Source organism: Rattus rattus, chromosome 9 (genome assembly GCF_011064425.1).
Source record: "Rattus rattus isolate New Zealand chromosome 9, Rrattus_CSIRO_v1, whole genome shotgun sequence".
Lineage (NCBI taxonomy): Eukaryota > Metazoa > Chordata > Mammalia > Rodentia > Muridae > Rattus > Rattus rattus.
The window spans coordinates 43,709,845-43,721,847 of record NC_046162.1 but is presented as its reverse complement, the minus strand read 5'-3'; the positions used below and the strand labels follow the sequence as shown (position 1 = coordinate 43,721,847).

At 51.6% G+C, this 12,003-nt stretch overlaps 1 protein-coding gene across 1 annotated transcript in view; it reads left to right on the top strand.

The window, feature by feature from the left end:
* The window catches only part of Wscd1 (WSC domain containing 1), a 30,668-nt gene extending 19,014 nt beyond the window's left edge, over window positions 1–11,654 (top strand). The window contains exons 5-8 of the mRNA XM_032911774.1: window positions 4,543–4,702; window positions 5,499–5,663; window positions 8,447–8,647; window positions 9,849–11,654. Of these exons, the coding sequence (XP_032767665.1) occupies window positions 4,543–4,702; window positions 5,499–5,663; window positions 8,447–8,647; window positions 9,849–10,201 (879 nt within the window). The 3' untranslated portion in view covers window positions 10,202–11,654. The remainder of the gene's footprint in view (window positions 1–4,542; window positions 4,703–5,498; window positions 5,664–8,446; window positions 8,648–9,848) is intronic.
* The last annotated feature ends 349 nt before the right edge of the window (window positions 11,655–12,003 follow it).

Here is a 12,003-nt window from a genome sequence, read left to right as displayed (position 1 = left end):
ACAAGGGAGCTGAGGATTTGTGGTCTCACATGTACATGTGGAAGACTTTCGATATGTTTTCCAACTGTGCTTTGTCCTTCTCAAATTGATCCAGAGAAGACTTGAGCTTGTGATCATTTGAGTCCTAGGCCCTGCCAGCTACGGCTACCTCCTCATCTGTGATGCTGGATGGTCCTGTCACCCACATCCTCCACCTTTTGTGCTGGATAGGGTGAGAATGCCTACTCTAAGACGACACGGATCCAGTGATGTCGTGGCTGATGTTTGCGGTGCAGACAGTGATTGTGTCAATAGCGATTCCTCTGCTTGCCCTGGCTCCTTAGATGGTGGGACATTTGAGAGGCTGACTTGGGAGAAGCCGGTTCTTGCCTTGGTGGATGGATAGCAGGCCCCTGTGCTCCTGGTGGGCAGGTGGGTCTTCACCAGCGCTCTATTTGGAAGGTATTCTCTGGGAGGTGGTCTAATTTGTCTACCTCTTGTGGACCCAGGCCTTCCCAAAGCCATGGCACCCTACTGATACCCATAGGTCCCCTGGGGACACTCTGACTTCTCCCCCAAGCCATCAGGCTCAGACTTACCTGTGTGCATAGGAGGGAGTTTAGTGTGAGCTGGCAACATCTTGAGGTTGGATGTGTGGGAAGGGCCTGCACTGAGAAAGTGCTGGAGGTCTTGCAGATGAAGCCCCTGGCACTCTTCTTTGAGTCTTCCCTAACACTCCTACCATCACAGCTGTTAAGTACTCTCTGAAAGGCACCTTGAGATCAGTTCAGACCCTAGACCCCACGTGAATGAAGAGTCCTACAGCCAGAGGCCAGGCCTTTGCTCATGGCTCCTTGCAAGCCACAGAGCTCTCTTCTGTCTCAAGACCTGGTCCTTGCCTGATGCAAGGACCCACTTCCAGTGGGAGTGGTCCCACTGAGTCCCCATCCCAGGTACCTTAGCTCATGCCCAGAGGTGCAGAATCATCCTGTGTCCCAGGATGCAGGCCTAGCTAGCTCTCCCAGCTCTGCCTGATTCCAAAAGCCCCACACTGCGCTCTGGCTTTTCTGCTTGCTTTTTCTGCTTGGCTTTTTTCAACTCCCACCCCCCACCCCATCCCTCTGTCTTTTTCTCTCATTGAAGGTTGGAGTGGGGGCAGGGGCATGGTAGAGTTAGGAAGTTGGCAGAAAGATAAGATTCATCAATATTTAATTTTTATGGAAATCGTGTCCTCGAAATCCCACGGGGCTGAAAATTGTTCTGTGTTTTCAGAATCCAGTGATGTCGCCGAGGCGGTTGTGTTGTAAATAAAACTGCATTACTGTCTGCAGCTCTCCCGTTGCTCTGAAAACACCCGGAAAGTTGACAGTTTAATCCACTCGGGGAAGCAGAAAGGTTCGGGTCACTGGTAGGGGGGCAGCGATGGGCATATAAGATGGGCAGCCCCGGGATATGAGAATGGAAGTGAACGGCAACACCAGTGTCACTGGAGAGGCCCAGGAGCCCATGGGCCTCAGCAGAATACTTAGGCTAGGAGACTGCTGGCCTCAGCAAGAATCTCAGATAGCAGGGCTTGGGAGGGCTTGCTCTGATATAATCGCTTTCTCCTCCCCCATACCCTCTGATGCTCTTGACCTTGAAAGAGTATGGCATGGTTGGTTGCCAAGAGCTTTCGATTTATTCATTCATTCATTCATTCATTCATTCATTCACACACTCATATTTAAAACATTTTTATTAAAATTCCTGCCACATACTAGATACCGTTTCAGAACCTCATGTGGTCACACACAGGACATAGAAATCTCTTCCCTGTTTACATTCTCAGACAAGAAACCGGGACAAGAAATAAAGTATGCATATGCTGTGTGGTAGTGAGCACATCGGTGAAGAGCCAGGCAGGTTCGTACCTGAGATAAATATTCATCCTTAGATGTCTCATAGCAGCTTAATTCACAGCGACTAAGAATGGGAAACAGCTCAGATAGCCACCAAAAAGTGAGTCGGTCAACACACAGTCCGTCAGTACGTGGAATTCTATGGTCTGGGGAGAAGGAATGAGCTACCAACATGTAAAGCAACAAGGACAGACTAGACAAATGTTTTTCTGAATGAAAGAAGCCAGGCTCAAAAAAATTCACGCACCCGGTGGTTCTATTTATACGGCACTCAGGAATAGACGCCACTGATCTGCGGTGATCGAAAGCAGGAGAGCGGCTGCTTAGCTCGAGGGAGAGAAAGATGCTGGAGAAAGGACAGTAGAACCTCGAAGTGTTGCCTGTCTCCAGGTCTCTTCGTCAAGGCTGACCAAGCTGTGCATTTGGGGTGAAAGTGTTTCGTCAGGAATTCTTGCATAGCAATGGAGAAGGGGGGGAACTGTAGTTTGGGAAGGAGTAGGCAGAGGAGGCCTCTCTGAGATGGTGGCTGGAAGAAAACAAGAGAGGGTGTGCGAGGTGGAACGTTCCAGTTGGGATAGCAGGTGCAGTGGCCTGAGATGGGAGCCTGACCCAGTAACCAAGGAAGGGAGTCTTAGCTGATACCGGTTGCTGCATCAGCACCACTTGCAATGCACCCATTAACCTTGACCTAGGCTGGACCCGAAAACTAGAACCACAAGGTGGAGGTGCCCACAACCTTGGTTTCTCCTAAGTCTCTCTCCCTGGCCTGTTATCTCCTACCATCCTTAGACACTTGTCTTTAGGTGTTTGTCTTTCCTGAACTTGGGCCTGTGAGGACACCCATCACAATGAAGGGCCATCCCAACTGAAATGGCTTCATTTTGATTTACTCTATAAGGAGTCTCGCCCTGAAACTCCACCCTCACAGCCTGTGTGTGCTGGAAGGAGCCAGACACCAACACACTACTGCGTGCTCCCGAAAGGCATCATGAGGGCCTGGGAGCCCCTGCTAGGACGAAGGCACTACCGAGGGATGAGGCAGGACACTGGTGTGCTGGAGGGGGACGGTGGGAACTTCAGAGGTCACACCACTTTAGTCAGTTCACACCTACAGGGAGGCTTGCTTCCAGAAAAGCTGGCTGAGTTGTGGTGAGAGTCAGCCCAGCCAGGGCCACCGAAGGGGCTTATCTGTGAAGCAGTGTGGAGGCTCCATGTGGAATCTACATAAAGAGACATGATTGGATCTGTCAGCCCCTTATGCCAGCAAGCATGGTGTCATGCTGGTATGAAGAAGGATGGGGGTGAGGGTCAGAGGTTACTGGGTTCAGAGGAGAGGGGCTGCTGGACCATGAGGGTCAGCAATCAGCATTTCTTCCTGGTCGTATCCCCTAGGCTCTGCTTCACCTCCCCTGGCTGCAACACTATCTCTTGTCTAACACGAGTGCATAGCTCCCCAGCTTTACCAAGCCACGCACGGAAAACGCTATTGATTTTCCTTATTTATTTATGAGATTTCTTGCTGTGGGCAAAAAATAAAAAGGTTTGTGCAGCGCCAGCTCCCGTCTCAGCAAACACCATCGTCCACCCACTGCCCCCCTCCGTTATGCAGTCAGCCTACGAGGCCTGCCACTCCCCTTGGGATACTAGGGGGTGGGGCTGAGTGTCCCACCTGCTTCCTGGCACATAGTGGGTGCTCACAGACGTGTGTGAGGGAAGTGGGTGCATCTTTTTTAATAAGCTGTGGTTACCACTCAAATGGATAAGGAGCAGAAAATGCCCCAGGCCTATGTGGAATGCCTACCGGGTGCCAGCCACTGGGGTCCCTCTCCTCAAGCCTTCAAGCCTGTTGCATTTTATTACCTTTTATCTTCAGTGAGATTCTGAGTGGTTAAGCGTCTTGTCCACTGTGGCACATGAAGTGAGCCAGAATTCCCATCCAGGTCCTCAGAATGTTCTCTCTGCTGTATGATGTGGACACTCCAGAGAGGACTCAGAACCCACTTGAGAGCTGGCTGGGGCCTCAAAAGGAGGCATTCCAGTCTCTTCACTGGTGGAGCCTTTCCATTTTCAGAGCATGTCAGGAAGGTGTGGCTTGTGTTTCTCTAATCTTCCACCTTTGGAAAAAAGACTACAGGGACCTGTCCCCAACTTGGCTGTGGGACCTCCAGGCCAAGGATTGGGGTTTGTCCCTTTCCTGGAGACATAGCTGACCAAGGTAGTTGGGCCCACAATAGGGGCTCAAGGTCTGTTTAATGATGTGACACAACACACCCTGAGCTGCCCTGTGGCAGCAGAGCTGGCTTCCTGTCCTCACAAGTTCACTCATGCATGCAAGTCTCTTCCCTGACGTCCTCGCCCACCATGCTGCTCCTGACAGATGCCTAGCCACATCCGGGACCCAGTCCTAGGACCTGCCCAGCTTCCTGCGCTTTGCTCGCCTCCTCCCATGGTGTCTCACACAGTGTGGTGACTGTTGGCTTGTCACTGTCCACTCTGGGCTCCTGCAGGGTAGAAGTCACATCTCACTTCTCTGACTGTCCCTGGTTTGAACACAGAGCCTAGCGGTCGTCTCTGTTATGAGTGGCAGCGCCCCCACAGGGTCCAGCTCACACCAGAGCTACAGGCACAAGCCACTCCTTCACACGCTTCCTCTCTTTCTCCACAGGAGTTTCCTCTAGCCATCCTCCGGGGCTGGGATTGCTACTGTGCCTACCCTACCCCCCAATTCAGCCTGCGGGACACTGTGGATGGAGCACTGTGCAGCCAAGCCCCGGAGGCACAAGGGCTACCTGGCTACTGTGAGGTCTACCAGACACCTGTGCAAGGTGAGCTCTGGGTACTTCCTGGGCTGTGCCATTGGGTATGGGGCCATAGAGCTGTGCAGCTAGAAAGGATAGGTACGCCTGACTGTGCAGCCACAGGGCATAGGGTATGTAGAGTTTCCAGTGTCTCTTCTCAGTGGATGAGGGAGAGAAAAGCTAGGGTGAGACCAGGCTCCTTTTGGAAATATGAGTGTAAGAGGCAGAGAGGAAAAGCAGAGAGAGGGAGGCTCCAGGGGATAATGCAAAGGCTAAGATTCAGAGACATTGGAGGGATGCTTAGGCCTCAGAAGCCCCCGTGCACTGGCAGTCCCCGAGGCGAGCATCATCACATCACCTGTGCTGGTCTTGGACTAGGGGCTGATAGGAAGGACTATCTCATAGGGAGGAGCATCCCCACTGTCATTCAGTACCTCCAGGGATCATCCCCCAACAACTTGTATTTCTCCCAGAAGCCACATATGTTGGCCTTAAATTAGCCCAGCTATGGAACATGGAACTGCAATGGCTGGGTCCAGACACAGCCCTGTCCACCTCCCCTAGCAGAACCTGGAGTCCTCCAGTCCTCGGAGTTCTATCAAGAGGCTTTGGCTGTCCCATAGAGACAGAGTGGGGCAAGGATCCCTGGAGCACCCAATTCCTAGCCATCAGGGACGGGAGGTCTTATCAATCAGCAGCCACTGACCTGCAGAGCAAGGTATAGGTGGCAGGTCCCTTAATGATCAGTCCCTGTCCAGAGGACTCCAACAATCGATCTGAGATCACAGTGCTGGGGACTTCATGGTGACTTGTGGACTTTCAGACACCCGGTGTACAGACAGGAAGTTCCTGCCCAACAAGTCTAAGGTGTTTGTGGCTCTGTCAAGCTTCCCGGGAGCTGGGAACACCTGGGCAAGGCACCTGATCGAACATGCCACTGGCTTCTACACAGGAAGCTACTACTTCGATGGAACCCTGTACAACAAAGGTAAGCCAGGCTTGTGGTGTTGGGGCCGGAGGACAATCCATGCCCCTCTCACAAGTCAGCCCTCCTTGGAGCACTAGAATTTTGCCATAGCCCCCCAGTCATTAAGGGCGAAAGTTCATCTGTTCATTCCTCTTTTTTCGTAGGCAAAGGGGTAGCTCATCATCATTAAAAAACAAACAACCACCACCAAAAACCATTTATTTAAATAGGTCCAGAAATGGTCAAGAACTGTATGTTTTCTAATCTTTCCTTGGAGAAATAAGAGGCCTCGTTATACTGAGTAAATTAACTTAAATGGCCCAAGTCTGCATGCTGCTGGAGAAGGAAGACCCTTAGACAAGTCAAGTGGCATCTAAATTTGGCAAAATGTGTTTCTCAATTGTCAAGTGGCACAGTATTTGCTCTGGGTTTCTTAGCCAGAGTTTGGTTTGCTAAACCGCCAACACCGTCAGAAACAAAAACAACCTAGAGGGATGGATGTGTCTGTGTTTGCAGCGAGTTCTCAAACTGGTTGTGCGTATGTGTAACCCAGCCGCATCTTCTAGAGATGCGAAGGGTACCTGCTGATGGGGCGAGGGTGGGGGCAGTTGCCAAATGAACACATGGTCCTGCCTTCTCTAGCTGGCCCCCGTGTCCAGACTGCAGTGACTAGTGTTTGCCTTCTAGTTGGCCCATACCAACTAGCTGCCTGGTTATACAAGTAGATGGGGGAGGGGGGCTGCGAAGAGTGGAATAGTCAGCTTCAATGCTTCCAGGAGGCACCCGGGCTGTAGGCTCTCAGACAACAACCTGCCATTGATAGTCCTAGCTGCCCTCCTAGCCTGTTTGGTAGTAGCGAGTTTTGGTGGGTAGTCCCCACTTCTGGTTTGGGAGTTGCATTTTCCCATGGCAGTAGCAAGTTTTGGTGGGTAGTCCCCACTTCTGGTTTGGGAGTTGCATTTTCCCATGGCAGTAGCGAGTTTTGGTGGGTAGTCCCCACTTCTGGTTTGGGAGTTGCATTTTCCAGGAAGCCCCGATGCCATTGTAAAAATGGGTGTTTTGCGACCACCGCCAAAGGGAAGCATCTGAACTCTTGTTTCTAAAACTCCCAAGACAAGCTTGTGGAGATTTATGGAGCCTGTCTTCTGAGCTGGGTGTCCTGGGTGAGGCTAACCTATGGGGTAGGGACTCCAGGCAACATCTCTCCAATGAGACCTTCCATAGTATCCCACTCTCCAGTCTCTCCTGCTCTTATCCCTTGAGCCCCTGTGCTCTGCATGTGAACCACACCACCTTCTAGGCCATAGCCTCTAAGTTGGGGTCTGCTTTTATTCCTTTATTGCTTCTGTATTTACCCTCGCTGTTGTTGGCTTCTGTATTTACCCTTGCTGTTGTTGAAACGATGCATCCTGGCAAAGGCTACTCAAGAGAACAAGAGCTTATTTGGCTGACAGTTTGAGATGGAGTCCATCAGGGTAGTCAAGGGAGCAGAAGACTGACGTGACTGGTCACCCTGTGTCCATCTGTGGTCAGGAAGAACTGAAGTAACCAAGGCTTGTACTCAGCCAGTTTCCTCCTCTTATGGGGTTTAGGATCCCACTTCAGGGAATGGTGTCACCTTCTTTTAGGGTTTTCCTCCCTCGATTAACCCAATCAAAATGATCCCCCACAGGCATGGGCTAAATAATCCCTCATAGGTGTTCCTCTCCCGCCACCCCCAGGTTTGTCCCCTAGCCAAGTCCAAGCTTATTGAGTTGACAGTATCAGCCATCAAATGATCCAAAGTCCAATACAACTTATGGAATCCTGTGTCACTGGGGACCAATGAGTACACTCTGGTCTTTTCAACCAGTTGTCACTCAGGTTCTGAGTGCACAGTGCTTTCTCAAGGAGCCAAGGGAGGGCGCATGGGGGTAGCAGAGATGTTGATCTGGGGGACAACTCCCCATTCATGGTAACTGGGTCGTGGGTCCTCAAATGCTGCAGGTAAGGCCTTCAACAGAACTGCCCTGGAGCCCATAGTAGGGAATCTCTAATTATATGATAATTCAGGGGCCTGTGGTAGGATATGGCACGAGGTCAGCCACTGATTGATGATGGCTGTCTTGTCTCCAGTGAGAGTTGGCTATAGATAGGGGCTTTACAGGAACACCCAAGGGCATAGGAACAGAGCTCTACAGTTGTCAGGCTGCTGTGTGACATTGTGCAGGTCACACACCAACTCTAAGCCTCAGTCTTCCTCTTGGACGGCATTCTTTTTTTTAAAGACATCTTTTTATGTATAATTTACTTTTATTTTATGTTCATTGATGTTTGTCTGTACTTGTATCTATGTGAGGGTGTCAGAAGCCCTGGAACTGGAATTACAGACAGTTGTGAGCTGCCATGTGGGTGCTCATCCGAGTCCTCTGGAAGAGCAGAGCTCTTAACTGCTGAGCCATCTTTCCAACCCCAAGACAAAATTCTCTACAATACTCTAAAACTGTCTCCCTGGAGAGTTGGGCATCTGTGTCACCTTCTGAGTCTATGGTCAGGACCCTGCCCCTAAGGACTTCCTGCTCCTGGGGACTGCAGGAAGTAATTTGCCTCATGCTGATATGACCTCATTCTCGCTGGTAGACACCTCCTGAGCATACATTCACTGAGACAAGAGTCACTCCCATGGAGGCCTCTCCTGTCCCCATCCTGTCCCCCAGAACCTCTTCAGTTGTCACCAGATACTGTGTTACTGTGGAAGTAGGATCACCCCACATGAGAGTGAGGGTTCTCTCCTCCACAGAGGTCCTCTCACTCCTCCCGAGCAGGGTTCAAGGGTGAGAAGGACCACTGGCGGAGCCGGCGCACCATCTGCGTGAAGACGCACGAGAGTGGCCGGAGGGAGATTGAGATGTTTGACTCAGCCATCCTGCTGATCCGGAACCCTTACCGGTCCCTGGTTGCTGAATTCAACAGGAAATGCGCTGGACACCTAGGCTACGCCCCTGACCGCAACTGGAAGAGCAAAGGTGAGGGATGGGTGGCCTGAGCAGGGGACTGGCATGTGGCAGAGTGATGCAGGATCAGAATACACATTCCTGGCTGTGGAGGCCTGGCTGCTCTCACCTCCTCCCCATCTCCTCCAAGCTTGCTCTGTCCACACGGTGTGATGGTTTTTATGAAGGCTATGCAGATGGGAGGCCAAAAAATTTCCTCTATCCACCCTCAGGTGTGTGATAAGGTCGTGTATACCTAGAGCTCACACAGAGCTGAGCCCGCTCTAGATGCACATGGCCCTGACTGCCCCTCTGTCTGAATCAACTAGACCCTCCTTTAGAAAACAAGGCCTTACCCACATGCCATTCAGAAATGGGAAGATGATGCGCGTGCCTGCTCTGTGATCAGGGTCCTGTCTAGGCTGCCCTCACTGACTCTACTGCATCTGAAGGAAAAAAATCACTGTAAATCCACATAACTTTCCAGATAAGCCCAGAATAGCTGGGTGGTAGTTGGCAGTGCTGGGTCTCAAGCTCTGCTTCCTAGTCAGCTTGGGCTACTATAACAAGGCACCACAGGTAGGAATGCTTAAATAATAATTTATTCTTCATGGTTCTAGAAGCAGCATGATTGAGTGTTTAGTGAGGCCTTTCTCCACCTTTCACTCCATGGCCTCGTGGCAGAGGTCCTCTCCTTGTAGGGACACTAATACCATCTCAAGGTCCCCACCCTCATGACCTCATCTAACCCTTCCCCAAAGTCTCTTCTATACTTACAATCATACTGGGGTCTAGGGACTTCGATGTGTGCTGCAAACATTCAGTTACACCACCTTAGTTTCCTGATTTGAGATGGATTGCCTGGGTTCGCATCGAATTTTGATCCTGCTATGTCAGCAGGCTCTGGGTCGTGCAGGCTCACTCAGACTCCCCACTGTCCAGGAAAGTCCCAAAGGGCAAAGAACTCACAGCATACAGGAGAAAGCCAGTTCTCGCTTGTCAAGTGGCAGGCTGTATTTATCTGAACTTGGCACCCACGTTCGGTTTTCCAGGCAGACCTAGGACTCTTCCAAGTCTAACCTGATAGGAACCCTGGATTCACACTGGGTTCCCAAATAGGTCAGTTGTGGGCAGTGAGAAGTCTAAACCTGGAGGCACCCTGCTCCTAGTCAGGCCCTCTAGAGAGAGTAGCCAGGAGAGGCAATCCTGACTCATACTTCTCTCCCATCTCCAGAATGGCCGGACTTTGTGAATAGCTATGCCTCCTGGTGGTCCTCACACGTCCTAGACTGGCTCAAGTATGGGAAGCGGCTGCTGGTCGTGCACTATGAGGAGCTGCGGCACAGCCTGGTGCCCACGCTTCGGGAGATGGTAGCCTTCCTCAATGTGTCCGTGAGCGAGGAGCGGCTTCTCTGTGTGGAGAACAACAAAGAGGGCAGCTTCAGGAGGCGTGGCCGGCACCCTCACGACCAGGAGCCCTTCACCCCTGAGATGAAGGACTTGATCAATGGCTATATCAGGACAGTGGACCAGGCCTTGCGTGACCACAACTGGGCTGGACTGCCCAGGGAGTATGTGCCCAGATGATAGGCCCATCCTGGTTTCCTGCTCCTGCTGAGATGCGGTTACACTTATGGGCTGGACACTGCTCTAGTGCGTTGATCTGTGGACCCCTGGGATGCATGGGGGCTGACACACAGTCAGCAGCGTGTTCTTGCAGGGACTGCTATGTGTGCGGGGGATCCTGAGCAGAACGAGGCTGACCCAGAGAGATGCGCATCACAGGACACTCCTTGCCGGACACTTACGCATCCTCAGACACACGTAGACATCACCCCATTCTCACAGTGACCATTTTAATGTGCCTAAGCCACTTGAGTGGGGTGGGTCAGACACTCCCAGCTTTGCACACACAGCCAGAAATGGACAGACACACATACACATGTGCCAGGGTGTATACCTGCAAAGACTGGCTATCTGCTTTCACACATACACATGTGCACACACTCAAGGCTGCAGGAGGCCCTGGGTTTCCTGGGTTCATTTGGGCACAGACTGGCTTTTGGGGGCCCTTGGCTCTGGAATACTGTACTGGGGAGGCACCGCTGATACGTGTAGTACTCTGGGGGCTGGAGGTGCACAGACAGACTGTTGCTGATGGGTACCATATGACCCTGGCTGCTTGTCTGACATCCCATAAATGTGTGTGCTGTGACATCCTGGGCACTGCAAACACTGTCTCTGCCTCTCTCTTCTCCGTGGATGGTGACTGGCCACACTATGGCAGTATGGAGCCCAGTACTGCCCCCCAAGCCCCAACAAGCCCACATGCTGACTTTAAGACACCCACTACTATTCATTCAGCTTAGCCTAGTTACTCTTTTTCAACTAACATCAGGGCAGCTCAGAGAAGGCCACGTGCTTCTTTGTCCAACTGTTTTGGGAAACTAGAGTATCAAAACCCTGCCCATAAGGGGGGGAAGGGCAGAGAAAAGGATCGGGACTTGGCCTCTGGGGGATCTCCAGAGTCACAGGAGGCTATATGCAGCAGGAGGGGTTTGTGGTGGATGTGGGAGACCCTAGATCTCAGGGACCACTAGGACCAGTTGCCCCACATGTTAGCAGGCCCCTACTATGTGAAGGTCACACAGAATTTCTATGAAAACCAAGCATAGAGACATCCTCCCACATGCTCAGCACTTAAGAGGTGGAAGCAATAGGATTGAGTGATCACGGTCATCTTCAACTACATAGTGGATTTGAGGCTAGCTGAACTACACACACACACACACACACACACACACACACACACACACACACACACACACACACGTGCTAGGATCCATTGGCGAGCCTTGGCATACTGCTGCCTCTCCCCAGGTAGCAGAGCTCTCCTTGATACTGCATCCACTCTGACATCGCCACCATGTCACTGCCTCTGCCACACTCTCGGTCTTTATCTTTGTAGCCAACCTTGCTTCCTCTCCTTGGTCCTTTTCTATCACTGAAGGATGGTAAAATACTGATACAGTCTTACTCAGTTGCTTCCACTCTGCCCTCTGTGCTACTCAAAGGGAAGAAGATGGATGTGACAACTCCCTACTGCCCCTTCCTACCCGTCTCACCAGCTGTGGGGTTGTCCCAGTGGAAACCAGTCACAGAGGGACGTGTGTGTTGTGTGGTTTCAGAAGGACTGAGAGAAGAAAATGCCCTGTAGACAGTTAGGAGGATGGTCATGGGAAGGCCCAGTCCTTCTCCTTGGATAGACCATGGGGGCTGGAATCTTGGGCATTACCACAGAACTGCCTCCCCAAGCTGCATATCTACTCCTAAGCCTCCATGTCCTTCCTGCAGAATCTACTCTTTTGAAATCACTCCCCACCGCCTGC